The sequence below is a fragment of the Arvicanthis niloticus genome, chromosome 4 (genome assembly GCF_011762505.2).
Source record: "Arvicanthis niloticus isolate mArvNil1 chromosome 4, mArvNil1.pat.X, whole genome shotgun sequence".
NCBI classification, from domain to species: Eukaryota; Metazoa; Chordata; class Mammalia; order Rodentia; family Muridae; genus Arvicanthis; species Arvicanthis niloticus.
Genome location: NC_047661.1, coordinates 83,437,172 through 83,464,960, shown reverse-complemented (window position 1 = coordinate 83,464,960; position 27,789 = coordinate 83,437,172). Strand labels below are relative to the sequence as shown.

The following is a 27,789-nucleotide window of genomic DNA, read 5'->3' as shown; positions in this document are numbered from 1 at the left end:
TCCCACCAACCACATGGCAGCTCCCAACCATCTGTAACTCCAGTTCCAGGAGATCCAGTGCCCTTGTCTGGCCTCTTCAGCCACTAGACAGACAGACATGCAATGCATAGACATACATGCAGACAAAACACCCATATACATTTGGGGGGAGGGAAGCATATTAGTCTTTAGGGAATTAATTTTGAAATTCCAGCTATCACTGATGATATTTCTTGTCTTACTCTCATTCTCAGAAACATTTCCACGGCCTCTGTGGAACATGAACAGAGAACTGGGCTTACGTCCCTTCCCCCAACAGCCTGTCCTTGAGTCACCACAGCTGCCAGAGAGGGATCCAAACTGCTCTTCACCTGTGTCTTGCCACAGGTTACATGACCATGCTTTTGATTTTAGTAGGACTCGGAACATTCAAGACGGTACTGAGGGCACATGAAGCCTGTCCAGGAGGAAGTCTGAGCAAAGACTCAAGTTAGTTAATTTACTACCTCAGAATTGAGAAGAAAAGTCAGCATTTGCATTTCTCTTTGCTTCTTTACATCTGACCACATCAGTGTAGCCCTGATGTTTGTTTGGGCTTACACCTGGCAAAGAGAAGGTAGCGGCTGACAGAAGTGTACCACAGAAGTGTGTACCACGTTGAAAGTGCACAGCCCTGGCAGAAGATGATATGGGAAGTGTCCTTCCTGATCCCCACAGGGATGTGTCCAGGCGAGCACTACCTGTCATGAAGAGTCACTGCTGCTTAGCCTACCGGATTGTTCCAGTCCTCAGAATGGTCCCGAGAAAGTGTCTCTACTTTGATATTCTACTTTGCCTTCCAAGCAAGGAGCAGAGATATCTTCTGAGCTTTCATAAGTGCGACAAGGATTCTCCAGTGGTGTTGAGCAGAGAAGAGTGGCTGAGGCTTTGATAGTCAAGGTCTTCAGCTAGAATCCAAGTCTCACCAACTGGTAGTACCAGATCAAAGGCTTTGTATTCTTGTGGGTTTTGTGAGTGAGTGTGTGTGTGTGTTTCGTGGGTTTGTTTTGTCTCTATAACTGGTGATGTCATTGTAAATATATGTGCATTTATAAATAATTTTTCTACTCATTGACCTTGTGTGTTGGATACAGTGTAAATATTTTTGATATTCCCAAATTATATATAATGTCTGTCTGGTTACTGTATGGGCAACAGCTTCTCAAGATCACAGATTTTATATAACGTAGTGTAATGAGATCTGCAAACTCTGTTTAAAGTTCTAAACCTGCGTATTACCGGTGTATGTATAGAGGCAGGGTACTTAGTGATTGTGTGCTCATAGACTCAGTCTTGGTATAATTAACTGCTTGCTTCATGCCTGAAGTTCTGTGCATCTCGTACTTACCATCTCCTTACAAGTGCCAGGTGATAATCTCGTTCCAGCGTAAGCGTCTTGTTCTTCCAGAGCCCAGCAGTGTTGTCACAGCCCTGTGAGCATAGAAGATGACGTATTTTGGGACTGACTTCTTTCAGCAAAATACTTTGAGGACAAGAAAACCAAAGATTGTTCCTTTTTATGTTTACTTTGTTTTTAATCTCCTTCATGAATGTAGCGTATTAAGAAGGGAAGTGTGCTCTTGGGAGTAGATCACACAGAAGTTCCTGTACTCTGTAGATTTAGTGTGGTTCTTTCTTTATACAAGTATTATTTAATCCAAACAGCTTTCTGAATTTCTGATAGCAAAAAGCTTTATGTAAACAAAGAATGTTAACACTAATGAAATGTCACACGCTTTCAGTCTGTCCTCTGGGTGTCATACCAGCTTACTGCTTGATGGCTGTCAACTTGTGAAGGTGTCTATTTATAAGTAACTGTGTATATCTAGAGTTCCAGACTCACAGTTTTTAGCTTTTTGTCAGAAAGTTCAGATGAGTTTCTGACATTTTTTCCCATGCTTTTTTTTCAAACCTCATTTTTCTTCCTCAAACAGCAGCACTGTTTACTTTTTAAGCTTTCTCTTTTTATTTAAACTGTCATGTTTTCTTCATTTCCACTTTGAACATTTAAAATTTATAGTCTTCTCATTGTTTAGACTATATGCTTCTTTTTAGGCTGTATTCCAGTTTTTTACTGGTCTGACTAGGAATTAAGAGCCTGCTCTCTTGGCACTGCTCTCGCTAGCTGTCTGATTTTTACTGATGGAAGAGACTGGTTTGTAAGCTGCTCTAAGCTGCTCTCCAGCTCCCTCCAGGAACCAAAGAGGATTGTGCCTTTGTGGACTGTAAGCTAGATCAAGGGTGATGCTGCTCGCTCCAGCTTGAGCTGTATTTATTTTGCCAATACAAGATTTAACGGTCTAAGATATGCTCAGGGGAGGAAAGAAATGTTCTGCTTCTAAACAGTGTCAGTAAACAACAACTCACATCTGAATTGAGAAGTCATCTTTAGTCCTGGGCTGAGGACGGAGGTGTACAGCATCTCGGTTAGAGCTGGCCATCCCACTGCTGTGGTCAGAGTTCTGTGCTCTCACAGAGGGAGCTCAGGGGAGTCGGGGAGAAAGCAGGCCTGACCTAGTCCTCTACCTCCAAGCTCCAGCAGTGGCCGTCTACTGGAGTGTCAGATTGATCTCCTGGGGGTTGATGACATGTTGACCTGCCCTCCCAGCTCCCTGGCTGGCTTAAGTAACTGGTTAGGAACCGGTTTACAGATGGGAAGAGCTTGCCTTTGCTCCTAAAACAACAGCAGCAGATTTTTACCCCAGAGAACTTGGTTACACATGTTTGATCAAGTGGTCTCTATCCTCCCAGCCATAGGACTAGTATCTGCTTAGTTAACAAAGGAATCTTCTCTGTGTTCACAGCTAAAAACATGAAATTATGGCATTATTTTTCTGGAAAAAAAAAAACCCAAACCAAAAAACTAACTCTATACATCTGACACAAATGTCATTGACAAAAAATTTAAGTATGTGTTATATTATAAGTCTTTACTCTTGTTTTTTGTTTTTGTTTTTGTTTTTTTTTTAAAGTACCCACTGGCCTTGAATTCTCAATCTCTTGTTTCTCTCTCAAATGTGGAGACTCTAGATGTTTCTGACTTGATTAATTTTTATTCTTGCCTATGGAGCCAGCTGGAGTGGGATTGGTATTACAGCGTTCAGTTTTATGTTTTATCAAGTGTGTGAGGATGGCCTTTTCTCATGGTTGGATATTCACTGGCACACTATGGGGTAAGGAGTAGTAACAGGTAAGTAAGGCTGTTTCCCCCCTGCTGGGGTTCAACCTACAGGTTTCTGAAGTGAGATATATCCCATCTTTGGGCCTGTCTCTACTCCCCACCCTTTTTTGGCAGTCCTAGGGAGTAAACCTATAACTTCCTCCATACCAGGCAAGTGTTCTACCTCTGATTCAGCCTCAGCTGAACTGTTGTTTGCTGCAGATTAATAAACAGGTGGTTATAAAATCTCTGGGGCCGTGAATCGCTGAGCTGCTTGTTTCTGTTAGATCTCTTTCCCAGTCCACTTTGGAGGTGTGCTCCCACCTACTTTGAGCTTTTTGTTTGGAACATGGTTAAATATATAGCAGGTAGTCTAGATTTTCTTTTTCTTTTATTCTTTTCTGGACATCTGTCTGGTTCATTGACAGAAGTACCAAGTTTCTGATGTGAGGATGTATTAGGAGCATCTGAAACATGTGAAAATGCAAGAATCACTTGCAGGTTTGTGAGGAGGTGGGAGGTGAAAGAGAGATTGCTGTATGATGTCCTAGGAATCAAGCTCAGGCAAGCGCTCTTGAGGTAGGTGTGCTGTCAGTTAAGGTCTGGATCCTCTCCCTCTAGGCTGCACATTGTTTCCTCGAAAGTCCTGGTAATCAGGGAGAAGAGCATCTTGACTGGTCTGCGCCTGTTGTTGGAGGTGAAAGTGATCTTGTAACAACTGTAACTGTTTTCAAAGAGGAGCTGATCTTCAGGTGGCCAAGTGCCCTTGAAGTATCACCTGGCTACTGGAGATGGCCTCTTCATCCCTGAGTGACTTATACTCTCTGCTGCCCTCTCTTCTCTCACCCATTAGAGGGTCTCAGGCTGAGCAGCCCTGGTGTAAGGCATCTCTAAAGAGAAAGACAAGCCAAGTTGTTCATTGTGGCTATTTCCTGGTATCCTTTATATTTTCTCATGTAAGAATGTATATTTTATAGAGCATGTGTTTGTTCTGTCTACTGTAATGTCAATAAAGCTAAGACATGATTCTCTGGTCTTCTCTTGCCTAAAGTATAGGAATGAATAGTGTGTTTTGTTTGGATCCTTTGAGGGGACTTTTCAAGTAGTTAAGCTTGCTTTAGCTTTCACCAAGTCCTAATTTCTGAGCCTGATCTGGCAGTGCCTTGCAATGGAGCTGTGCTGGGGGTGGGGGGGTGGGTGAGTGGGAGCACTGTATGTTCTCCTGCTTGTCCTTCCTAAGGTCCACTTTTGTCCTAGGTGCCGGGAGACAAGTTGGGCTAGAGAGTCATGGAAGTGTTCTTTGCAGGGGGGGGGGGGGGGATGTTGAGAGCAATATTTTCAAGTCTGGTTTGGTTAACATGGTATTTGAGGAATGTCAGTATTCTGTATCTTTGTTGCTCTACCACCTCTGGGGTTTGGTCTCTCTGGGGTGTCAGCCCTTTGAAGACTGGGCTTGATCTCATTTTGTACATCTGTCACAAACTGGGAAGCACTCACCTGAATCTCCCAGCAGTCTGGGGGTATAGCTCAGGCAGACAGCTTTAATCTGCAATCCGTAGTTAAGGAAACTGCTTCAGTGAAGCCTAGTGGCAAGAAACTACAAGGCAGAGAAGCTGGGATTTGAGTCCCGGTCTGACTCATACAGGGCTTGTCTGTGAGGATGCCTTCTAGTTCTGAGTTCTGTGACTTGGCTGCAATCTAGGGAAGCAGCCTGGGCCGCTAGTCAGCTCAGGGTGAAAGTGTGAACTAGAAGATTCATGATTTTTTTACTAAAGTCTGATGGAAAACCAACTAGTCTGTGTTAGACACCCTATCTTTCAAAAAAAGAGGGAGGAGGTGTGGCTGGTGCTGAGTTTGGGTCTCAGCACCTGTGTAAAAGTCCTGCTTGGTGGTGTGCTTTAAGTCTTAGCTCTGTGGAGGTGGAGTGGAGATAGGCGGATCTCGACAGGCTAGCCCATTTGGAAGTGAGAGACCCTGTTTAAGGAAAAAAAAAAAAACAGTTAAAAGGACCACTCTCAAGGAATGGCATCCGAGGTTATCTTCTGGCCTCCATACACATGAATACTGCACACAAAGATGCACACACAAAAAAAGACAGTGCAAGTTTAAGTTCACTATACATTCAAGAGGTAGGTGCTCTTAGTTTATGAACATTTCTGACTTCTGTTCAGTTTCTCTATGTGTGGTGTGTGTGTGTGTGGTGTGTGTATGTATCATATTTTTTTATGGATAAGTAACAAGTACAGTGTGTGACCTGGAATAGTCTGCTACATCTGTGACTGTCAGTGCCACTGGGGTCACTGGGGGCTTGGTGGTACTTATGTCTCAGGGTTCCTTTTAACCCAGTGATACGGAATATTTGAAACTTGAAAACCACCCCTAGCCAGAAGCAGCAACTGAAAGGGCTTTGCTGCTCAGTCCCCCCTCCTGTCTCCTTACCCTTTGAGTGCAGATTTGCTTCCCAGGCCTGCTGTGTTTCTAGGCGATGCTCTCTGGAATGGGAAGCCTGTAGTTTGTTACCAGGGAAATTTTATCACAAGGTGGCCTAAAGGAAAAGAAAATACATACATAGGTCAGTCTTCAAAGGAGAGGGATTGCCGATGTGGATGTCATGTGGCTTGTGGTAGTGTCTGAAATGAGGTTGTTGGAGCTGTTGAGTTTGCCACCTCTGCTGCATTGTTCAGCCAGTGTTTCTTGACAGCTCAGATTGAGAGCTGGAGAGATGACGAAGCGGTTGAGAGCACTTGGTGTTTAGAGGCATAAGGGTGCTGGGTTTAATTCCCACTACCCATATTAGTTAGCTCAGTATAGCTTATAACTCCAGTTCCAGGGGATCTGGTGTTTGTAGGTACCTTACATGTGTATGGTGCACATGAACTAGTGTGTGTGTGTGTGGGGGGGGTTGGGTTTTGAACTATCATTCTCTGCATGAGCAAGTATTCTTAACTGCTAAGCCATTTCTCCATCCTAAATGAACAAATGTTTAAAATAGGAGATTTCAGATGTTTTTTCCAGCATTCATTTAGTTCCCAGATTGCAGTTTATTTGTCAAGGTAAACATGAAGAATTACTTAACTATCACTGATGGGAGGAAGTTTTAAAATCAATAGCAAACCCATTGTACTCCTTCCAGATACTGTTAGACACTCCCCACAAAACAAATTCACATAATGAGCAAGCAGTAGAACCAGGAGTTGCAGTGAAGGTCTCAAAGTGGAAGTTATTATGTTAAAGGAAAAAATGTGACCCTCTGGAAAGCCTTTGGTTTTTTTTTTTTTTTTTTTTTTTTTTTTTTTTTTTTTCTTGTAGTCTTTATTGACTGAATTGTATCCCTAGCAAGTAGAAATGTTGATGTCATAGTCCCCAGGGCCTCAGATTATAGTCCTATTTCAAGGTAGCCCTTGGAAGATACGATTAAGGTAAAATTACATCTTTAAGAGCAGGACCTAACTTGGCTGGGGTGCTAAGAAAGAAGAAAACATCAGACATAGGAGCCCAGACAGAAGACCATGAGTGAACTAAGAAGACTCAGTGCACACCAGAGCCCTTAGAAGAACCCAGGCATCCCCACTTTTCAATTCCATAACTATGAGAAAACGAGTTCTTTTAAAATAAAGATTGCTTTTTATATGTGTATATGCATACCAGTGCCCACATAGGCCAGAATACAGTGTTGGGTTTCTTGGAGCTGGGGCTTCTGATGGTGGCTGGGAGCTGAACTGGGGCCTCTAGAAGAGGACTACTTGCTCTTAGCCTCTGAGCAGCTCTTCAGTCCACTCAAAAAATTCCTTACCCAGTCTGCAGCCCTAATAGACATCGTCTTCCAGCAACCAGTCAGGCTGGTCAGACTCCTTTTCTAAGTAAGGAGTTCATTCCAGATTATGTGATTTGTCTAAGGTCATGTGCTCCAAAGCCTCTTTCTACTGAAAGATACTGGGCTCTGACCTGTCTGTCTCTTTCTCTGTCTCTGTCTCTGTCTCTGTCTCTGTCTCTCTCTGTCTCTCTCTCTCTCTCTCTCTCTCTGTCTCTGTCTCTCTCTCTCTCTTTCTTCATTTCTCCTCTGCCTCTTTTTTTTTTTTTTTTTTTAAGCATGGTTTCTCATGTAGTTCAGGCCAGCTTCAAACTCACTTTGTAGCACAGTGTGATCATCCTGCTCCATCTCCTGAGTAGGCAGATGCTACTATGTTTACTTTCGTTTTCAAACAGGATCTCTCTGTTGTATAGCCCTGGCTGTCCTGAAAATCTCTATGTAGACCTGGCTGGTATCGAATTCACAGGAATCCACCTGCCTCTGCCTCTGGAGTGCTGAGATTAAAGTCATATACCATCATGACCAGCTGTTAGTTTTAATCTCCCCCCCCCCCCGTGTGTGTGTGTGTGTGTGTGTGTGTGTGTGTGTGTGTGTGTATGTGCAGTGAGGAGAGAGAGAGCATGGAATATGGGTGTGTGTGCTGTGGTACATATGGAGCAGTCAGCACAGCCTTGGCCATCAGTCTCCACTTTCCACCCTGTTGAGATGGGGTGTCTTGCTTTTCCATTATACACGCTGAGCTCCTGGGAATTCTCTTGTCTCTGCTTCCCATCTCCCTATAGGAATGCTGGGATGACAGGCACTGCATTGGTTTTACTGGGTTTTAGGGAGTCAAACTCGGTTTCTCACACTTTGCTGAGCTGTCTCCCCAGCCCCCTCCAGTTCATTACAAGTTGAAATACATCATGGAGGCTCAACATTTTTAGGTTTTCTGAGGAGAAATGAAACCGAGCAGATGAGCCCACTGGCTAGCATGTCATTGCTCTGATCTACCCCAGGGATCACTAAAGTCTAGGAAACTGAAGCCAGCAAGCAGCAAACCAACTCTACCACAGAAATGAGTGAGTCTAGGAACAAAGAAGGGGTACTAGGAGCACTGAAGGGTAAGTAAGTGTTTAGACAAGGTCTCATCATGTAGCCCTGGTTGGCCTGAAGTTTGCTATGTAGATCAGGCTAACCTAGAACTCAGATCTGCTTGACTCTGCCTCCCTGAGTTCTGAGATTATAGCTATGCTCCACCATGCCCAGCTTAGTACTTTTAAGTTCCTATTTTATTCTTTTCCAAGGAGAAACCAGATGCAATAGGATCCCATGCACAGACTGACAGCAGGCCAGCTCTTGAGGCATATGTGCAAGGCTGGGCTTTTTAAAGATCTATCTTTATTACTTTTAGTTATGTGTATATGTGTGTCAGCACATGTGAGATCAGAGATCTCCCCCTGAAGCTGGAGTGACAGGCAGTTATGAGTCACCTGATACAGGTGATATGGGTGCTGAGAACTGACCTTCAGGTACATCTTACTGCCAAGTCATCCCTCCTGCCCCAAGATCTGAGTAGCTTCAATTTATTTCTTTTCTAAATGCGCCATCAAAGCCAGTGTGAAACCCCTCAGTCTTGAAAACAACGGACATGTGGCTAGCGTTGGTAGTGGAGACAGTAGCTTGAATTATTTATCCTATGGAGCAAGCTCCATAGGAGTTGTGTCCCGTTGCCAGAAACAGCAAGGACAGAGAAGAAATACATTTCTCTTCCAACAATGAATTGCTGCTGCCTGGGTGTCTTTGTCCTTTATACATGTCACGGGAGGAGTGGGGGCTGGCTCAGGGATTACACAAACTGCTCTTACTAAGATGGGACTTTTAAGGTGAAAATTCAAGCATGTGATGTTGAGAAAATTTGACTTTCGGAGAAACACAAAATCATAATAAATTGTGGGTCTGGAGGGAAAGCCATGAATCATGTTGGCAGGTGTGCTGCCTCGTGGGCCCGTGCCACCAACACCAGCCTTCTCTCACACCTCTCTTAGCCCTGAGTCACCTGTCTTCATCTGCCAAGTGTGTACTGTTCCCTGATGTTTCCCCGAGCACAACAGATGTCAGTGCCCATAGGTCAGGAGAAGTTTGCAGAAGACCCCGCACCTCCGGCCGTGAATGCTTTCATAGTTCTATCTTTGGTCAGCCTTAGTTTAGGGAGGTCTCTCAGCTGGCTCTGCTTCATGCTTTCTGTGGTCCAGGAAAGAAAAATGACCAGTTGGTCCCTTTCTTTAAAGTCCTCTCGTGTCTGAGTTGTACACGATGCAAGACTTGCTAGTGAAATGACTAATACAAGTGGTAGAAAAATTTAAGTTCAGCCTAGATTTTATTTATTTATTTATTTATTTATTTATTTATTTATTTATTTTTGGCTCCTGGAGACAATGCATGGTTCTGTGAAAGCTCCAGTTAAGAGCACAGGCTTGTTTTCTTTCTCTACAACCCCCAATGTGTCTTTCCTTATGCTTTTTCTATCTTTTCCTTGGTCCTCAGAAAGGGCATTTGGGCAAAACACAAAAAGTTAGATTCCAAAGGCTCCAGTTTGCCGTCCTTGGTGGGAGTCCCAAGACGCCACCCACTTGCTATGAGACAGCTGGTGAGTAGGCGGAGGTCCTGCCTGGTCAGCTGGGCCCTTCATTTTCCACATGACCTTTAAAAGTAAGCAGCAGGCTCCAGTCCTACGTGGTGGTTGCAGAGGCTTAAGCCAGTCCCTTTAGTTTTGTATACCTGTGTTCCTGATTTGCAGAACGCAAACAAGCATGTCCTACTTTCACTAGAGTGGGCTGTATCAGCGACTGCAGACAACAAATGAAGCACAGCGTTCAGCACAGCCATCCATACGTTACAGGTTTTCAAAATGGAGCATCTCCTCCTCCTTCCTTTACTGTCTGGACCAGTTCTGGGTAGAGAATGGGGAAGGTTGGTTTTCTAGGGCTAGCCCTGGAGATTTGGGTTCTAGTTGGTTTTGGCTTAGAACAAGACACTTTGAAAAACTGAGGAATGCACTGGCCTAGGAATCAGTGGGACTGAGATTCTGACTTGGTTCTGTACACACCCATGTACTACAGTCTTCATAAGCTACTGACTGGAGAGTCTGGGCGGCACGCCTGATGCTGAAGAAGCATGCACGAGTCCTGACTTGGGAGCCCTTTCAGCTCTGGAAGCCTATACATCTTCTCAAGCACACTGAGCCCTTCCCAACATGGTCTCCATTGGGGTTTTATCCCATCCTCCCTTCTTCCCTCAGTTGTTTTCTAGTGGTCTGTAACTCCCTGGAAAGGCTTTTAAAGGAACAATAATTACAAATGCACATACAGAATTTTAAAGGGACAGAGACCTCAGCTGCTTTAAATGAGGATATGGGAAGTAAAGGGTTGAAACTTTTTGAGCCCTCTACAAATGTGTGTTGAGACTGCCAGTGGGCATTCTTTCCCACTGAAGATCCTCTTTGGCCCAGACATTCCCCTGTATAGTCCAGTCCCCATGATGGTGTACGAACTCCTGCAGTGCTCCCTGGCAAACTGAATTGCTTCTCAGAATATTATCTTCAGTACTTAGCATACTGACTTTATGCCAAGAGGGGAGATGGCATCTTGGAAGACCACAAAAGTTCTGGAGCCAGAATGCTTGAGTTCACATCATGGCTACTTGTATTTTAGGCAGATTACTAAATTTCTTTTAACCTCTGTTTTGTTTTCTGCAGGACAGTAATGATAATCTTCATTCTACAAGCTGACTGAGCACCACTGAACTCAATTCTACTAGGGAAGCAAATACGGTGGCATTTTCTTTGTTTGTTTGTTTAGTGGGATCTCACTAGGCAGTCCAGGCTACCTTGGATTCACAGTTTTCCTACCCCAGGCTTATAATCATGCACTACGATACCCTAGCTCAGCTTTTGGAAGTCTAATTGGGGGGCGGGGCATGGATAAATGACATCATGTTTCTTTGTTACCCAACCAGTAGGCTATATGTTGTTCCCCAGGGGAACAGTTATATTTTTTAATAAGTTCAAACATGACTCTTCTTTCCCCAAAACCGTTAAGGTGATCTTGTTGGAACTGTTGGTCTGAAGAGTGACAGCAGTGGCTGCATGTGAAGATGTGGGCACCTTTGTGGGGGCCTCCCCGGCCTGCACACTGCCTATTTCATGGCTTGTTCTCTAATTGTGCTAGAGAATTCAGTAAGCTGAACAGCAGCAAGCCGCATATAATGCTTTATAATTGAAAAATGTAGTCCAATACAAAGTTTCACTATGGAGTCTTCGTATGTAGGCGCCATTACACTTGTCTTCTGTTTTCCTCCCCGGCCCCTTTTTACCCCAGTCGGTCTCCCTCTGATTTCCTGTTGTATGTATCCCACAATCCTCTCTGGTTCCCAGTGCCCTTGAGATAATTTTTTTCCTTCTCATGATCCCCTTTCTGTTTTGTAACTTACAAACATGTATAGACATGCATATATAGACATGTGTATATGTAATTTAACATGAGGTGGCACACATGAGAGAAAACATTAGGTATTTATATTTCTGAAACTGGTTTATTTTGCTTAATGTTCTAGTTCCCTCCATTTTCTTGTCATTTATGATGTCATTTTCCTTTGTCCCTGCATAAGATTCCACTTTGCATATGTATTTTTAAAACCGTAATTAATTTTTGACAATTTGCACATACATAATGAATTTTGATTACATTCACTTCTCCATTACCTCCTCTTGTCCTCCTCCTGCTGGACCCCTTCCCAGCTAAACCACCTTTTACTTCTGTGGGGTTTTTTGTGAGAAGGTTGTGGCCCACGGAATTTAATTGAGGTTGCTTGTGTAAGCATGGTGGGGTTGTTTTCTGGGGCACAGGCAACTTACTAGTGTCAACACCACTGAAGCAACTGTTTCTCTTTGCTTCAGCATCTGTTAACTCCCAATAGCCCCTCCCCGACCTGAGACAGAATGCTGACAGTGTCCTGTGTTATGCGGGTGTCGGGCTGCTGTGACTTCATGAGTGAGTGGGTCACATCTGGAAGAAAGCTCCTCACAGCACTCCTCTCCACCCTCCAGCCCTTGCAGTCTTTCTACCTCCTCTTCCATGGTGTTCCCTGAGTCTTGGAGAGGGTAAATACCGCCCATGTAGAGCTGAGCGGTCCCAGTCAGCTGTTCTCAGTACTTCCACTAGTTATGCGGCTCTGCACTAACCATTGTCCACAGCAAAATGAGGCTTCTCTGATCAGTGACAGCGACACTATGGGCCAGTGCGATGGCTTAGCAGGTAAAGGAGCTTGCTGCCAAGCTTGATGACTTTTCAATCCTCGGGGCCCACACGGAGTAGAGAACTTATCTCCACATGTTGTTCTCTGAGTTTAATACGAGTGCCCTAGCATGTGTGCACCTCCCTACACAGACAAATAATAAAATGTAAGAAACCATAAATTCTTAGAAATCAACAGAATAACATGTACATTTAGCAAAACAACAGTGGCTCTCCTCCTAGTGCCTGGTGGCTTTTGACTAGATCTAAATTCCTTTCTGTGGAACAGGTCCAAATCTGTAAGTTATCAATTACCCGACATTGGCCATGCCACTGTTACACCAGGGGACACTTTTGTTTTCACTGTAGTTTAACACAAAGGAGCCTCAGCTAGGTAAGACTGTTGCTGACTACATTCTATTTATGTGTTAATCTATCAATACACACCTAGTTCAGTTCTATTTCTTGGCTTTTATGAATAGCACAGCAGTGAATGTGGATGAGAAAGGTATCTCTGTGGCGTGCTCTTGACTAGAATCCTTCTGGTATGTATTCAAGATTAGTGTAATTTGGTCAAGTGTAGTTCTAGTTTCAGTTTTTTTTATATTAAAAAATATTTTATATGGATGGGTGTTACCTGCCTAAATGTATATACCGTACATACTCACATGCCTGGTGTCTATGGAGGTCAGAAGAGGATGTGGCTGCTGGGAACTGAAGCCAGGTCTTCTGCAAGAGCAGCAAGCATCTTAACTGGTGAAGCATCTTGCCATATTAACTTCCACAGTGGCAGGTTTACTAGCAGTGTACATGGGGCACACACATGTACATGTTCATTTCTCCACGTTTGTTGTTATGGTGACAGCCATTCTGGCTTGCGTTCCCCCGTGGTAAGGATGCTGAACACTTAAGTGCGTATCACCTATTGTATGCCTTCTTTGAGAACTGCCTTCCAGTCCATTAGCTTGTTTTCTGCTGGATGACTTGTTTTCCTGGTGTTTAGTTTGTCCAGTTCTGTATATATAAAGATGTGTAGCAGGCAAAGATGTTCTTACCATTCTCTAGGCACTGGTGCTTGTTTTCTTTGTGGAACAGGAGCCTCTTAATTTCCTATGGTTCTAGTTGTCAGTTGGCATGATTTGCTGTACACTTGGAACACTTGAGAAAGTTTCTGCCTATGCCTGTGTCTTGAAGTGTTTTTCCGAGCACTTTCAAAGCTTCAGGCCTGGCTCTAAGATTCACTTTGAGTTTATTTTGCACAGGGTTAGTGATCAGGGTCTTAGTTTTTCCTCTCCTTGTGGAAACTTTTCTCAGCACCGGTGTTTAGAGGGTCTCTTTCCTCCAGTGTATGGTTTTGACACTTTTGTCAAAAGATAGATAACTGTGGCTTTGTGGGGTGACTTCTGGGTCCTCTATCTGCACCCTTTGATTGCTAGGCCCATTTTTTGAGCTTGTACCATGCTGGTTTTGTTACCATGATGCTATAATATGATTTGAAATGGGATATTTCTGATACCTCTAGCATTTTCCTCTTTCTGATAAGGATTTGCTTGAGATATCAGGGTCTTTTGTCCTTGTAGCTAGTGTTCTCTCTCTCTCTCTCTCTCTCTCTCTCTCTCTCTCTCTCTCTTTCTCTCTCTGTATGTATGTATGTATGTATGTATGTATGTATGTATGTATGTGTGTGTGTTGTTTTGTTGCTTGGTTACTTGCTTGCTTACAAAAAAAATGCAAAACAAAACCAAACCTTTCTCAGTTTAGAAGCCTGATCTCTTTTTCTTTATATTGGATATTCCCTATTTCCTGGGTCCCTCTAGCTTAGGGTTCTTCAGGCTAAAATAACTTGGAGCTCATTTTAAACAATCATCTTTGTAGGCCCATCCAGCTGCTTGTTAACGAATAGTCCAGGGTGTGTGTTCATGCCCAGGCCCAGGCAGCTGATTCAAAAAGCTCTGCAGCACCCCCAGGCTCTCCTGAGAAGGGGCCGGCTCACTGCCAATCTCTCTACACAAGTTAGTGGAACCTGAATTTTGCATTAGGGGGACGAAGAGGTTGGAGTCTGAGATACATGGCAAAACTGCAGTTTTCTCCTCACGTGTGCTTTTCAGATCCAGATATTAGAATTTATGAGAGGCAGTGACAAGATGACTGTGGTTCTAAGTCGTGGAGAAATCCTGTCCCTTTAAGAAGCCTGTCATTCAACCCTTGAATATCCCATCCGCAATAGCAAAAGGGCCCGTGAAGAAACTGTTGAGGTTCTTTCAAAAGGTTCCTTTTTGTTCCAAGGCATCTCCTGTTTCCCTGTGTGGAGGCTGATTTTAAAAAGGTCTACTACACGACGGTTTGAGCGAGAACTGGCCCCCAGGTGGCGCTTCAGCACAGAGAATGGCGGCACGGGGCGCTTCCCAGGCCACCATTGCTCACGGATGTCCTTACGTAAGGGGATTCACGAGAAATCGGCTTCTCTGGTTGCACAATGGAGGAGAGGCCTGGCCTTTGTCATGGCTCAGACTGTAACTCAAAATCTGTCCCGGGCAGTGCAGGGCTCGAACGTTCTAGGCCGCTGCCAGGATGAAGCCCAGGGCAGCTTGGCCTGTTGGGAGGGAGAGGCCAGAGCTCCAGGCTTTGTCCTCAGAGGAGGCCGGTGCTCTGGGCTCCCAGCCCAGGATGAGCTCGCAGCTTAGCCCTCAGAGGTATTCAGATGCATTCTGATCCAAAGGTTGTAGTCTCGCCTTTGTCTTTGCGCTTCCTCGCTTCTCCCTTCTCCCTCCCCCTCCTGCTCCCTCCACACCCCATTCTCACCTTGTGCTTTTTACGAATTTCCCTGTGTGATCCCATTTGCAGTTCCCACGCCCAGGGTTGAGGGGCAGGTTGGGGCCATCTCTCAGTCCCTGCACTCTAAAGTCTTGAGAAGGTCTCTCCCCATGCCTGTCACCACTAGCAAATACCGGAGCGGCTTGGGCAAACATTGAATTCAACTTGGTGGTTTGAGAGCTTGGCACTGAGGAGTGCTGGAAACTATTTCCAGCATGAAGAAATATTTACAGATGAGAAGCTGTTTGGAGGAGCAGTGGGTTGTGGACTGTACTCTAGAGGTCAGGGCCTCAGATACTAGAACCACCAACAAGGCTGCATGAGGCAGTAGTTACAGCAGTTACAGTTGACTTCTGCAGGCAGAAGAACAGCTTGCAGAAACCTTGAGACCCTGTCTCGGTGCCTGGCAGACACCATGAAACTTCTCCAGGTTAGGTCCTGGAGTACCTGTCTATAAGGGGATGTGTGACAATAAGGACGAAATGAATGGCATGTATGAGGCCTCAATGGTATATATGAAGCCTTGTTTAAAGCATGGGGTGGATAGGCACTCTAACTCTATTTATCAAAAGCCTGATGTTCACTGAGAGTGCCCCGGAGTGGGCACTTGTAGTGTCCTTGTAGCTGTCACCTAACCTCCTGCCCCCATTAGATCACGGACCAGCCCTTTCTTTGGTTTTTGTTTGCATGTGCATGTTTCAGGCATTTGAGACTTGAGGCAGACAAACTGGGTTCCAGTCCCAGCCCTGCCTTTGACTTGTGGGTTGGCGTCACATGGTCATTGAACCCCTTTCTGCCTGCTGCTTATCTGTTTGAGTGGTAATATGATACTAAGAATATTAACTAAAATTTCAGGAGCTAATACACAGAAAAATGTGTGAGTGTGTGTGTGTGTGTGTGTGTGTGTGTGTGTGTGTGTGTGTACACATGTGTGCATGAGTACACTCACACATGCTTTACTACTGAGGCCCCTGCCCCATGTCTCAGCTGTCTCTCTGGAGTTATCTTGTACTTGAGAACTGATCTGGTTTACCCTGGGGTGGGGGGAGGGTCTCATCAAAATTGTGTAAGATTTCCTCAGATCAGCTGACAGATTCTCTCCTTTCTCCCATTCAGTTATACCATTCTTGTGGTCTAGGTGGGAGAGGAAACCACTAAAACAGACTGGTCTTGTATTGTTTTTCTGACAGAGGCACTGCCGATTTCATCTTCAGCCTCTCCAGGGGTCTAGCCAGAGTTCAAGGCTCTCTTCTTGGTGCTCAGGTTCCCTGTATAGTGTATGGCAATTGTTCAGTACAAACTCACGGCAGACAGGAAGGAAGGGACCTTTCAGATGATCACACTAATTAGTACAGAATAGTTAATCTGGACAAGATCCTGTGGAATGCAAAACCATCCCTTAAGTCTCAGTGTGGAAATCACCAAGGAAATGTGATCAGCCTGAAACAGAAGGGGGTGGGGAGGAGAGAAGAAACCATAGCTGCTGGCTATCAACCAGAGCATCGGTTTCCATTGCTCAGGGTTCCATCTCCCAGGCCAGGTTGAAAACCTTGCCACTGCTCTGGGTCTCCAGTTGCTGCCTGCCCAGGAGTCGTGTTTTGTGGGGGGAATTTGTCATGTGTTTCATAGCCTCTTAGGTTCCTCTCTTTATGGCTCAAGACCAGCCGGTTCACTGGGCCTATGTGTAGGACTGAGGAGGAGAAAGGCAGAGCTGGGGAGAAGTCTTCAGAATGCACCCCGCCCCGCTCCCCGCCCATCCCCACCCTGGCTTATATAGCTGAGCCTGGTGGGGAACTTGCTATATATATCACTGAAGGTGACCATGACCCGCTCTTCCCACCTTCACCTCCCAGTCCTGAAACTCCAGCTCTGCAGACACCACACTTGTTTTATGTGGGGCTGAGGATCGAACCCAGGATGTTGAGCATGCTAGGCAAACACTCTTACTAACAGAGCCACATTTTCAGCCCTTCAGCATATATATATATTTGCTTTTTGAGACAGAATTTCTCTGTGTAACAGAGCCCTGGCTGTCCTAGAACTTGTTCTATAGATCAGGATGGCCTCAAACTTGCAGAAACCCACCTTCCTCTGCTTCCCAAGTGCTGGGATTAAAGCCATGTGCCACCACAAGTAATTTTAACTTTTCTGACTATAGTTGTCTTAGCCCGATTCTCATGCCAAATAAGACTTCTGGAAGAAGCCGGGCAGTGACTGAGCAACCTTCCTTTAACCCCAGTGCCTGCTCTGGAGGCAGAGGCGTGTGGATCTCTATGATTTCCAGACCAGCCTGGTCTACAGAGTGAGTTCCAGGCCAGCCAGGGCTACACAGAGAAATCCTGTCTTAATAAAAAAAGAAAAAAAAAAAAAGAGAGAGAGAGAAATTTCTAAAATAGCCCACCAACAGCCTGGATTGTTCAGCCGGAAAGGATCAGGGTAGACAGAATGTAACTGGATGCTACTCTAGTTTAGGGTTCCAGAAGGGAGAGGAAATGAAAGCTCTTGGTGCTTGCCTAGTAAACACATTAGCTATTAACCAGCTGGGTCACTGATGGTAAGCAGGAAGGAATGTCTCAGGCACCTGCCTGCACTCTCTGACTGATGGACATAACCTTGTGTGGAGAAGGATTCTGAGTGTGCCTGTCATTTGACCACTTGATGCTCAGGGGCAAGTGCTCTGACAGCCATGTCTGTCACAGGTGCAGAATGGGGAACCTACCCGCCCCCCAATGGTGGGTGTGTACCTGCTCCTGTTGCTAATGAGAAGAGGAAGCTGTGTACAAAGACGGTTGACTGGTCAAGGATGCTCATTTAATTAGCTCACAATGGGCACTGAGCAGTAGCAGCACAGGAAGGTAGGCTCTGAAGGATGTCGGCGAGGTAGGGAACATGGATATTCTAGGTCCCTGTAGACCTGTCCCTATTAACACTCAGATGGAGATGGCCAGGCAAGATTCTGGCTCTGGAGTTTAAGACCTGGGCAGACCCTAGAAAAGAGAGTGAGACGCTATTGTTAGGCAGATGAAAGGGCGGGGAGAGTTTTTCTCCCTGAGCTCTGCACTGCTCAGCACCCCTGACATTTCCGTCAATGTTTTACTGTGAAAATCAGGCAGTGATGAGTTTCCATCAACCTAGGGAATCCTATGAAAAGGATCCAAAAAAGCTTACTGAGCCCAAAGTGGATCATTTATTATTTATTTGAAGCTATTAACGGTATAAAAAAAATCACAATTACATTTTCATACTGTATAATATCCTTTATTCATATCTCCTCGAAGGGATGATTGGCCTGAAGGAGGTGTAGAAGGGGAGAGTACTGAGGTTCCAGTTCTGAAAGGCCTTGAAGAGAAGGCGAGGAGTCTGGTTTTGACTGGGAGGTAGACAACTCGTGGGCAGAGGAGATGGGGTGAGGACCGGCTTAGGAAAATCACTGTAGGTACCATGAAGGAGAGGCTGAAGGCAGGAGAAACTGGAGTCGGAAGAGGACTAAGGACCTGTCATGTGGTCTGCGTAACAGGTGTTAACAAGGCTGGGGTGTAGCTCAGTGGGTAGAATGCTTCTTAGCATGCGTGAAGAAGCCCTGGGTCCATTCCCTAGAGATGCTTAAACTGGTGCATGTTCTACAAAGGTAGAGGCAAGAGGATCAGAAGTTCAGAGTCATCCTTGTTACATAGGGAGCTCAAGGCCAGCCTAAGCTACGTGAAACACTTAACAAATGTTAAAATAAATAAACATAAGAGATGCTAAACCTCATCATGGCGGACAGTTACCACAGAAATAGAAAAGCCGAGAGTCAGGAGAGACTTGCCATTGTCTTCAAGAGCTTTCAGGCCCTGAAACTGGGCCTCCAGGGAAAGGTACCAGCTTCTCTCACAGCCTTTAGAACAAAAGTGGCACAGGGGGAAGCAAATAGCTGAGCTGAGGTAGTTGATAAGAGTGGCTTCTTTCCATGCTGGGCCAGGCCACAAGCGGGCCCTTCACAGACAAGTGGCCATCATCCCTGGACCACAGGCAGGCCACTCAAAGCTGCTTTCAGCTACATGAGAACTGCATGAATTTGCTTGGGAATCTGAGTATCAGCCAAGGTCTTGAAGCATTCCTAGTCAGTGGCTTTCAAACCTGACTGAACAGGACTCAGCAGTCCTGTTGAATAGCAGCTTAGCATCCATGAGGTGTGGCGTCCAGTCCCCAGCATCAAACACATATACACCATCCCTCTTGTAATCACAAACTCTGATGAGCTCAACAAGAAGCTGATGCCAGACTCTTTCTGGAGAGCTGGAGTTGAGTGGGGGAGCCCACATTCTGTGGTGTTTTGAGGTGATTAGAAGGCAGGGTCATTACTCATGACTCTATTCACACGTGAGCAAACTGTGCTCAGAGAGGAACACGGTCTTAAGTCAGTCTGGCAAAGGTCCCAGCATCAGAGCTTGGATCAGAATCTCTTGCTTCTGGCTCCCTAGGCACACCACAGGCTAATGGCTGGTCCCATGCTTGGGTCTAGGTCGAGGGGTACATTATGGCAGAGAGGCTTGGAAACCTTGTCTATCACCGGCTAGGAAGACCTAAGATGAGCAAAAGAGTGGCAAGGAAATGGTAAGGATACAGTCAATACATACCAAGCACTTCTACTGATCCAGAGTCTACTGTTTGACTTTGTCTCAAGGTCATTTTTGTCCCCCACACTCAGAAGGGGATTTTCCCCTCCAATTTCCCCAGCAGCCATTAGATGGAGGGCAGGGAGTCTAGAACCATGGGTTCCCCAGGGCCAAGTCCTACTAGGCTTCTTTCTGGGAATTGAACCTGGGACCTCTGCAAGAGCAACAAGTGTTCTGAACCGCCGAGCCATCTCTCCAGCCCCAGGAAAGGGCTTTCTGATCCCCGTCTCCATTCACACTTTGATAAGAACAAAGTATTTATGGAGTGGCTGCCATTCTCCACACATATGAGCTCATTTCATAATCCCAGGGGCTGGTAGCATTTCTATCCCTATGTACATGTGTGCTGGTCAGTTTCTGTCAAACTAGTCATAAACCAGAGTCGTCTTGAGAAGGGATCTCAGCTGAGGAATTGCCTCCATCAGATTAGCATGTAGAAAAGTCTGTAGGGCATTTTCTTACTTAATGACTGACGTGGGAGGGCCCGGCCCACTGTGGGCGGTGCCACCCCTGGGCTGGTGGCCATGGGTTGTAAAAGAAGGCACACTGAGTAAACTGTGGGGAGAAAGCCAACAAGCAGTGTTCCTCCATGGTCTCTGCTTCAGTTCCTGCCTCCAGGTTCCTATCTTGAGCTCCTGCCTTGGCTTCTCTCAAAGGTGATTGTGTAAGCAAAATGAATCCTCTCCCAGCCTCAAATCACTTTTGGTCAGTGTTTTATGACAGTGACAGAGAAGCACACCAGAATAAGCCATTTTTGGCTTTTCTGATTATCATGAAAAAACAAACAAACAAACAAACATGTTACCTTGAACACCGGGGCCTTGATTTTACATGGGCCTACATTGTAATTGCTCTTGGGACTGTACCTCAAAGAAGAACTGCTGAGTCACTTGGCGTGGCTGGAGCTCTGGAGAGTAAACAATAGGAGCTGCCTCTCAGTGAAGAGGACATTTACGGGCAGTATCATGGAGGCTTCCAGAATCCATAAAGACAGGCTAAGGGAAGGGCCTAGAAAGTGGACCAAAGCTCCAGAATGTTCAGTAGCCAGGCAGTGAAGAGGATGGAGACGAGCCCTTCACAACAGCAGGTTAACCAGAGCTGTGTATAATGAGTCGGGTCATAGTTTGATGAGACGTGGGAGTCCTCAGACTGAAGGCCCAAAGACCCAGGGTAGTATCTAATGGTGATTGTTCATACCTGGGGCCCCCTCATGGGTCCTGGATGTCTAGATTCTTTCTGGCCTCTCTGTGCAGCCTTCTGTTTACCCACATTTTCTGAGATGTTTTGGGATCTTAGAACTTAAAACTAACAAAGATAGGTCAGAGTGTTTCTGACTTATGTATTCAATTTTTAATTGGCATACTGCATGTACTCGTGAGTGACAAGGTGGCTGTGATTTTTCAGTGTCTGTGCACACTGTGTTGTGATTGGATCAGGATGACTGGCGTATCCATCACCTCAGACAGTTCTCATTTCTCAGTGTGGGAACATGCGAAATCCTCCCACTGCTTGCCAGCCACTGCTACGCTGGATGCTGTGGATGCTAGCAGTGATTCCTCCCCTCCTGTTGCAGCCACTCTCTCTACCTCTCTGCTCAGGCTCTGGACCACTGCATCTCTACTGCATTCTGTGCATATGATACAACATAGTGTCTTTCTTTGCTTGATTTATGTCACTTAAACTTCTGATTCCACCCATGTTGGGTAAATGACACAATTGTATTCCTGTTTATGGACAAATAATATTCTATTTTGTGTTTGCTTTTTTTTTTTTTTTTTTTTTTTTTTTTTCAGAACAGGGTTTCTCTGTGTAGCCCTGTCTGTCCTGGACTCAATTTGTAGACCAAGCTGGCTTCAAACTCACTCATGGAGATCTGACTGCCTCCTGAGTACTGGGATTAAAGGTGTGTACCACCATGTCTGACTACCATATGTTCTTAACCCTTTGTCTGTTGCTGGGCACCTAGGGTGATCCTATCCCTGCTCTGAAATGTAACTCTGAAATGTGGACTCTTTGTCAGGCTGATTTCAGTTTATCCTGGTTTATACTCAGTAAGAGCTTTCTGGGTCACATTGCAGTTGTGTTTCTTGTTTTCTGAGACATCTGCACAAGGTTTGTTCAGTGGCCATGCTCCCATCTGCTGTGCACAAGGCTCTCCTTGCTCGGATTTCCTCCAGCATCTGTTACCTTTGTCTTTTTAATAAGTGATGTCCTATCAGGGCTGGCTTGATGTCCCAGTGTGTGTGTGTGTGTGTGTGTGTGTGTGTGTGTGTGTGTGTGTGTGAACATGAGTGCAGGAGCCCACAGAGGTCAGAGGGTGTCAGGTCCCTAGGGCTAGCTTTATAGGTAGCTGTGAATCACTATAGGTGCTGGGAACAGAACCTCGGCAAGGGCAGCAAATGTTCTTATCTTTTCTCCCACCCCCAGCTCTGTGGTTTGCTTTGTGCTCCCTGGTGATTGATGATTGTTCCCCCCCACGTGACTGTCGATTATCTGTATATCTTCTTTGGAGAAATCTAGTTAGGGCTTTGCCTCTTTTTAAACCGATTTACGATTTTTGTGTGGTTTTGTTTTCTATTGAGTTGTTTGAATTCTTTATATATATTGTTAGAAAATGCCTGCCCCACCCCTGTTCTGTTTGTGGGAGGCATCCGTTTTGTTTTTTTCTTCCCACTTCTCAGTTTCTGCCGGAGGGGAGCCGGGTCACAGCCAAAAACCTCTTTGCTCATATCCTAAAGTATTCCCATGTCCTGCTCTACTGATTTCACTTGTTTGATTTATTTATTTTACTTTTAAGTCTTTAATTCATTTTGAGTTGATTTTTTTACATAGTGAGAGATAGGAACCGAGTTTCTTCTGCATATGGATGTCCAGTTTACCCAGTGCCATTATTAAAAAGAAATTTTTTTTTTTTTTTTTTTTTTTTTTTTTTTTTTTTTTTGGTTTTTCGAAACAGGGTTTCTCTGTGTAGCCCTGGCTGTCCTGGAACTCACTCTGTAGATCAGGCTGGCCTCGAACTCAGAAATCTGCCTGCCTCTGCCTCCCAAGGGCTGGGAGTAAAGGCATGTGCCACCACTGCCTGGCTCATTTTCTATGTATTACAGTCTATGGCAAGTATGTGGGTTTATTCCTGGCTTTCTGTTCCACTGGACAGTATCTATTTGGGGGCTACTACCTTGCTGTTTGGTTACTATAACTTTGTAGCATGTTTTGAAGTTAGGAATTACAAAGCCTTCAGTTTTGCTCTTTATAGATAGGATTGCTTTGGAAGTTTAGGGTTGGGGATTCCATATAAATTCATTCTTTCTCTCTCTGTCTCTGTCTCTGTCTCTGTCTCTGTCTCTGTCTCTGTCTCTCTCTCTCTCTCTCTCTCTCTCTCTCTCTCTCTCTCTTTCTCTCTCTCTCCATAGCCCCAGTACTGGAGATTGAATCTGTGGTCTCCTGTATGCCAGGTAGGAACTGTACTGAGTGACATCCCAGGTCCCTTTCTCTTTCTTTTCTGGTTGGAACACCGTGGGTATTCTGATGGAAGCTACTTGGAATCTGCAGACCTCTGTCAGAAGCGGAAGTGTGGACAGTTTATCAGGACGAGAACTTCCAGTCTGCAAACATAGAAACCTTTGTTTGTCTGTGTGCGTTCTCTTCATCTTCTTTCATAGAGTCTCTTGACTTTGTTTTTTTTTTTTTCTCTCTTTAGCCTATAAAATTTCTTTCCCCCAAATCAATATTTTTTAAAAATTACTTCTAAGTGGGTCTGTGACAAATGTATTCAGTGACTAGTGTGTTTAACTCCTGTTACACAGACAGGATTAAAAGCAAGCCCAGCTCTCTCATTCATGCCTCAGAGTAGTAACAAAGGTTGGATTCTTTGGGAATGTAGAAATGTTTGGGGTTTTTTTTTGTTTTTGTTTTGCTATTTTAGTATGTAGAGTTGAATTCCTGTATCTACCACACACACACACACACACACACACACACCATATACACACATACAACCTCCCTACAGAGAGAGAGAGAGAAAGAGAGAGAGAGAGAAAGAGAGAGAGAGAGAGAAAGACTATGTCAGAGTTTAAAGTAGGAAAGAATGAGTTTACACTTCTCCTGACTCATGTGGCCTTTACTTACATTCTGACCTTCTGCCTCACCTAATATTACCCCATTTTCTAAAGACTATACCTACACTTAATACTTGTTTACATATATTCCTGTATATATTCTAGGCTATAGCTCATCTATGAGGAAGAATTTTTTTTTGTCTTGTAGAGTTTAAGATTATACCCCTTAATGTTATGCTTTTCAGATCCGTCATTTCCTGCGAGTTTCGTGTTCTTTACAGCTGAACAATACTCTATCTTGTACATGAACCACATTTTCTGTACCCGTTCTTCTGCTGATGGACATCCAGGTCGGTTGCATTTCCTTGCTAGGGTGAGTTTAGCCCAGTAAATGTTTGGCTGTCAGACATCTCTGAGGTAGCACATGGAGTTCTTTGGGCAAATGCCTAGGAATGGTAGAGGTAGATATTATGGTAATTCCATTTAAAATTTTTTTGGATACTTCAATCTGATTCCCACAGTGGCTGTTTCAGTTTGCACTCCCACCGGCAGCAAACGAGGCTTCCTCTTTCCCCACATTCTTACCAACATTTGTTGTCGGATTTCTTTTTGTTTTTTAAGACTTAGTTTTCTCTTATGTGTGTGACTATTTTGTCTATGTGTATGTATATCACACGCGTGCCTGGCTTCCATAGAGGCCAAAAGAGAGTGGTAGATACCCTGGAACTGCAGTTACAGACGGCTATGAACTACGATGTGGATGGGGCCTGGGAAACAAACCTAGGTCTTTTGCAAGAGCAGCCAGTGAGCCACCTCTCCAGTCCTGGGGTCAGCGCTTACATGAAACAACAGGGAATGGAGTAGAGAAATATTTTTAGATTGGCTTCGGGGAGAGTGGGTTCTAGTTTCCGTAGCTTCCCTAGGAGGAATTGAAGGGGCTAAAACAAGAGGGCAGGAGAAAGTCAGGGCAGAGCTCCGCCCAAAGGAGTCTGAGTCCTGGTGGTGACCCAGGTGGGGATACTGGGAGAAATGCCAATTGTTCACTGCCACTACTGGCCTTCTGGAACAATCCAGCTTCTAGGAGGGAAAGTCCATTTGCGCCAGTCTTACGGCCCCCACCTTCCCTGTGTTGTGTCCCATGGAGATGGGGTGGGGGTGGAGGGGGGAGGGGCAGGAGGCAGGAAGAGAAACAATCTGACCCTTCCGGCCACCGCAGAAGGGAAGGTTTACACACTGGGCAGTTTCCTCAGAAGGGAAATGACCTGAGGTTGGAGCAATGCTGGACAGCCTGAAAGACATCTGTTCCAGCAGGGCCTGCGGAGGAGGAGGAGGAGGAGGAGGAGGAGGAGGAGGAGGAGGAGGAGGAGGAGGAGGAGGAGGAGGAGGGTCCACAGGTTGGGGTGAGGGCCAGGCTGAGCCATTGCAGACCCTGCTCCTGCCTGTCCAGCTGCAAGAGCCTAGAGTTCTCTGTCCCTTGCAGCCACACTGAGGGAGGCAGGGACCAGGAAGAGGACTGTCTGTCAGGGGCCTTTTAACTAAAGCTTGCAATCCTCAACCCCTTTTCTCCAGAGTTGTTTTGAAGTGGACTGGAGGTTGGAAGAGCCCAGCACAGACTCCTCTAAGGTACAAAGGATTATTATTTTTCCCAGGCTCTTGTAAGATAGGAGCAAAAACACGATAATAAATGAACAAACAAACAGCTGTTTTCTCAAAGGCCTTACCATCCCAGGTTCCTCGTTTGGCCTGAGTTTTCTCAGTGTTCTCTATACTCGGCAGCCTGGTGGGCGTCTGTGGGAGGGAGGAAGGAGAGGGTAGTGCTTTGAAACAGAACTGGGTCAAAGCTGGTGCTTAAACAGTGTGTAGATGGTGGAAATCTGCGTTTCTTCCCCTTGTCTTCTGGAAGAAGTGCTGGAGGAGCTGTGGGAGGGAGGGAGAGGGGCCAGACACACCAGATGTTTCCCCTGCACTCCCCGTGGTTTCTGCTCACAGCAGTCCCTTGGAGGTAAGGGAGATTGCCCTGTTCTTTTTTTAGCTGAGAGCGAAGTCCTCTGCCTCTGTTGGTGTGGGTCTCAATTTCTCCCATCAGACTCCAGGTACCAGGCTTGTGCAGGAGAACTTGCCAGCATTCAGGAAAAACACAGAAACCTCATTTGGCATTTGAGCACCTGAAGTTCAAACAGAGCTTAGAGAAGGCAGGGGAAAGGGCATAGCTTCTGTAGGCTAACTCCAGACTTTTTTTTTTTTCTCCTGGGGAAGGGAGCTATGATATAAAAAGCCACATGTTTGTCCTATTGGACATACTTAAGATTAATTTTTTTCTTATACTTATTTATGGGACAGAGAGGGAAGAACCACAGGTTCTCATACCATGACAATGCAGAGACTGGAGGACTATTCGTGGGAATCTGTTCTTTCCTTCTACCATTTGGGTGCCAGGGGATTGAACTCAGGTCATCAGGCTTGGCAGCAAACACTGTTACCGGTTGAGCCACCTCACCGGTCCCACATTTGGTTTGTATGAAGACCAAGGATATTTTTGAAGGACTTTCAATAAGTCTGTTATGCCGGGAAAGCTGCAGGAGGCAGGGGTTGAGTCACTTGGTGGTAGAGAGGAAGACTGTCCTCAGCCCTTTTGTTTTTCAAGTAACAGACATAATTTTTTTTTAAGATTTATTTTTATTTATATGATACACACCAGAAGAGGGCATTGGATCCCATTACCGATGGTTGTGAGGCACCATGTGGTTGCTGGGAATTGAACTCAGTACCTCTGGAAGAGCAATCAGTGCTCTTAACCACTGAGCCATCTCTCCAGCCCCAGACATGATTTTTAAAATAATAATTATGAAGACTGTGTGTATGACGAGTGTGAACATAGGCACATGCATGTGTGTGTGTGTGTATGTGTGTGTGTGTGTGTGTGTGTGTGTGTGTGTGTGTGTGTAGAGGGCAAAGAACAACTTTGTTATTTCTACTTCTACCGCCATGTGGATTCCAGGGACCAAAGCTACTGTGCCATCGCTCCAGTCCCCACAAACACAATGTTTTAGAGCAGTTTTGGAGATGGGGTGTGAGTTGGTGGCAGAATAGTTACATCCAACCCAGTCCCCACATGTGGACAACTTTCCATAGGCACCCCACATTAGAGTGTCCCATTCATTACCATTGATGGATCTACACTGCTACGTCACTGTTACTGGAAGCCAAGGTGAGAGCTTATTCATGGTGCTGTACATTCTAGGACTCTTTCATGGTTAGTCTTCTCCATACTATCAGAGAGAGCAAAGCTTCTTAAACTGAGTCACGGTCCCAAAGGGAGTGAGTTGCTGGGTGTAGGGGTACTAAAAAATTTGTCCAAAACAAAAGACTTCTGAATATATAAAAAGCAAAAATCCATTTGGAAATCCAACTCAGGGTGCATCGGAGGTGTTTCTGTGAGGGCGCCGTGCGCCGTATCATGTGACTTCCCTGTAGCACATGGAAAACAACATGTGCCCTGTGCATGCTGTCTGGCCAGGAAACACCAAGGGCTGCCCAGACAACTCTGCTTAACATAACTCTGCTGTTATGTTATGGATTGCAGTATAACGTTTTCTGCTCTTGGAGGAAATAATGGTTTAACTACAGAAAAGAGACTCAAGATGTCCCCACCGCCATCGCTCAGCATATAGATATCAGAGGCAAACATCACTGGCTTGTGTTGTATTGGGATGTTTCTTTGGAAAACTTTCTGTCCTGAGTTTGGGATTAGGAAAGAATTTCCAGCAATTTCTGGAACTTTTGTTGCACAGTGTTTAGTATGCATAATATTTATGCAAAGTGACATTCTTAGCATTGATTATAAAATCAAAATATCAGTGAACTCTGAAAAACCCTCATGGTCTCTCTTATGCAGTATCAAATATTTGGGTCAAGATTTAATCCTCTATGTAAAAATAAATATGCATATCCTCTCATTGGTATGCAAATTTGATTTAGTCTTTAAATTATAAAATAATAT

General features: G+C 45.1%; 1 protein-coding gene and 1 long non-coding RNA gene across 3 annotated transcripts in view; one reads left to right on the top strand and one right to left on the bottom strand.

Annotated features, from left to right (window-relative positions):
- Lrig2 (leucine rich repeats and immunoglobulin like domains 2) overlaps positions 1 to 4,204 on the top strand; it is a 57,864-nt gene extending 53,660 nt beyond the window's left edge. For both annotated transcript variants that reach the window (XM_034500053.1, XM_034500055.2), the window contains exon 18: positions 234 to 4,204. In XM_034500053.1, coding sequence (XP_034355944.1) covers positions 234 to 433 — 200 coding nt within the window. In that variant the 3' untranslated portion in view covers positions 434 to 4,204. The remainder of the gene's footprint in view (positions 1 to 233) is intronic.
- Positions 4,205 to 5,019: 815 nt separating this feature from the next.
- Positions 5,020 to 15,187, bottom strand: LOC143442087 (uncharacterized). The gene is made up of 3 exons (XR_013110002.1): positions 15,065 to 15,187; positions 5,618 to 5,723; positions 5,020 to 5,152 (listed from the first exon to the last, which is right to left on the bottom strand). It is a non-coding gene; the product is annotated as an uncharacterized LOC143442087 (long non-coding RNA).
- Between the last annotated feature and the right edge of the window lie 12,602 nt (positions 15,188 to 27,789).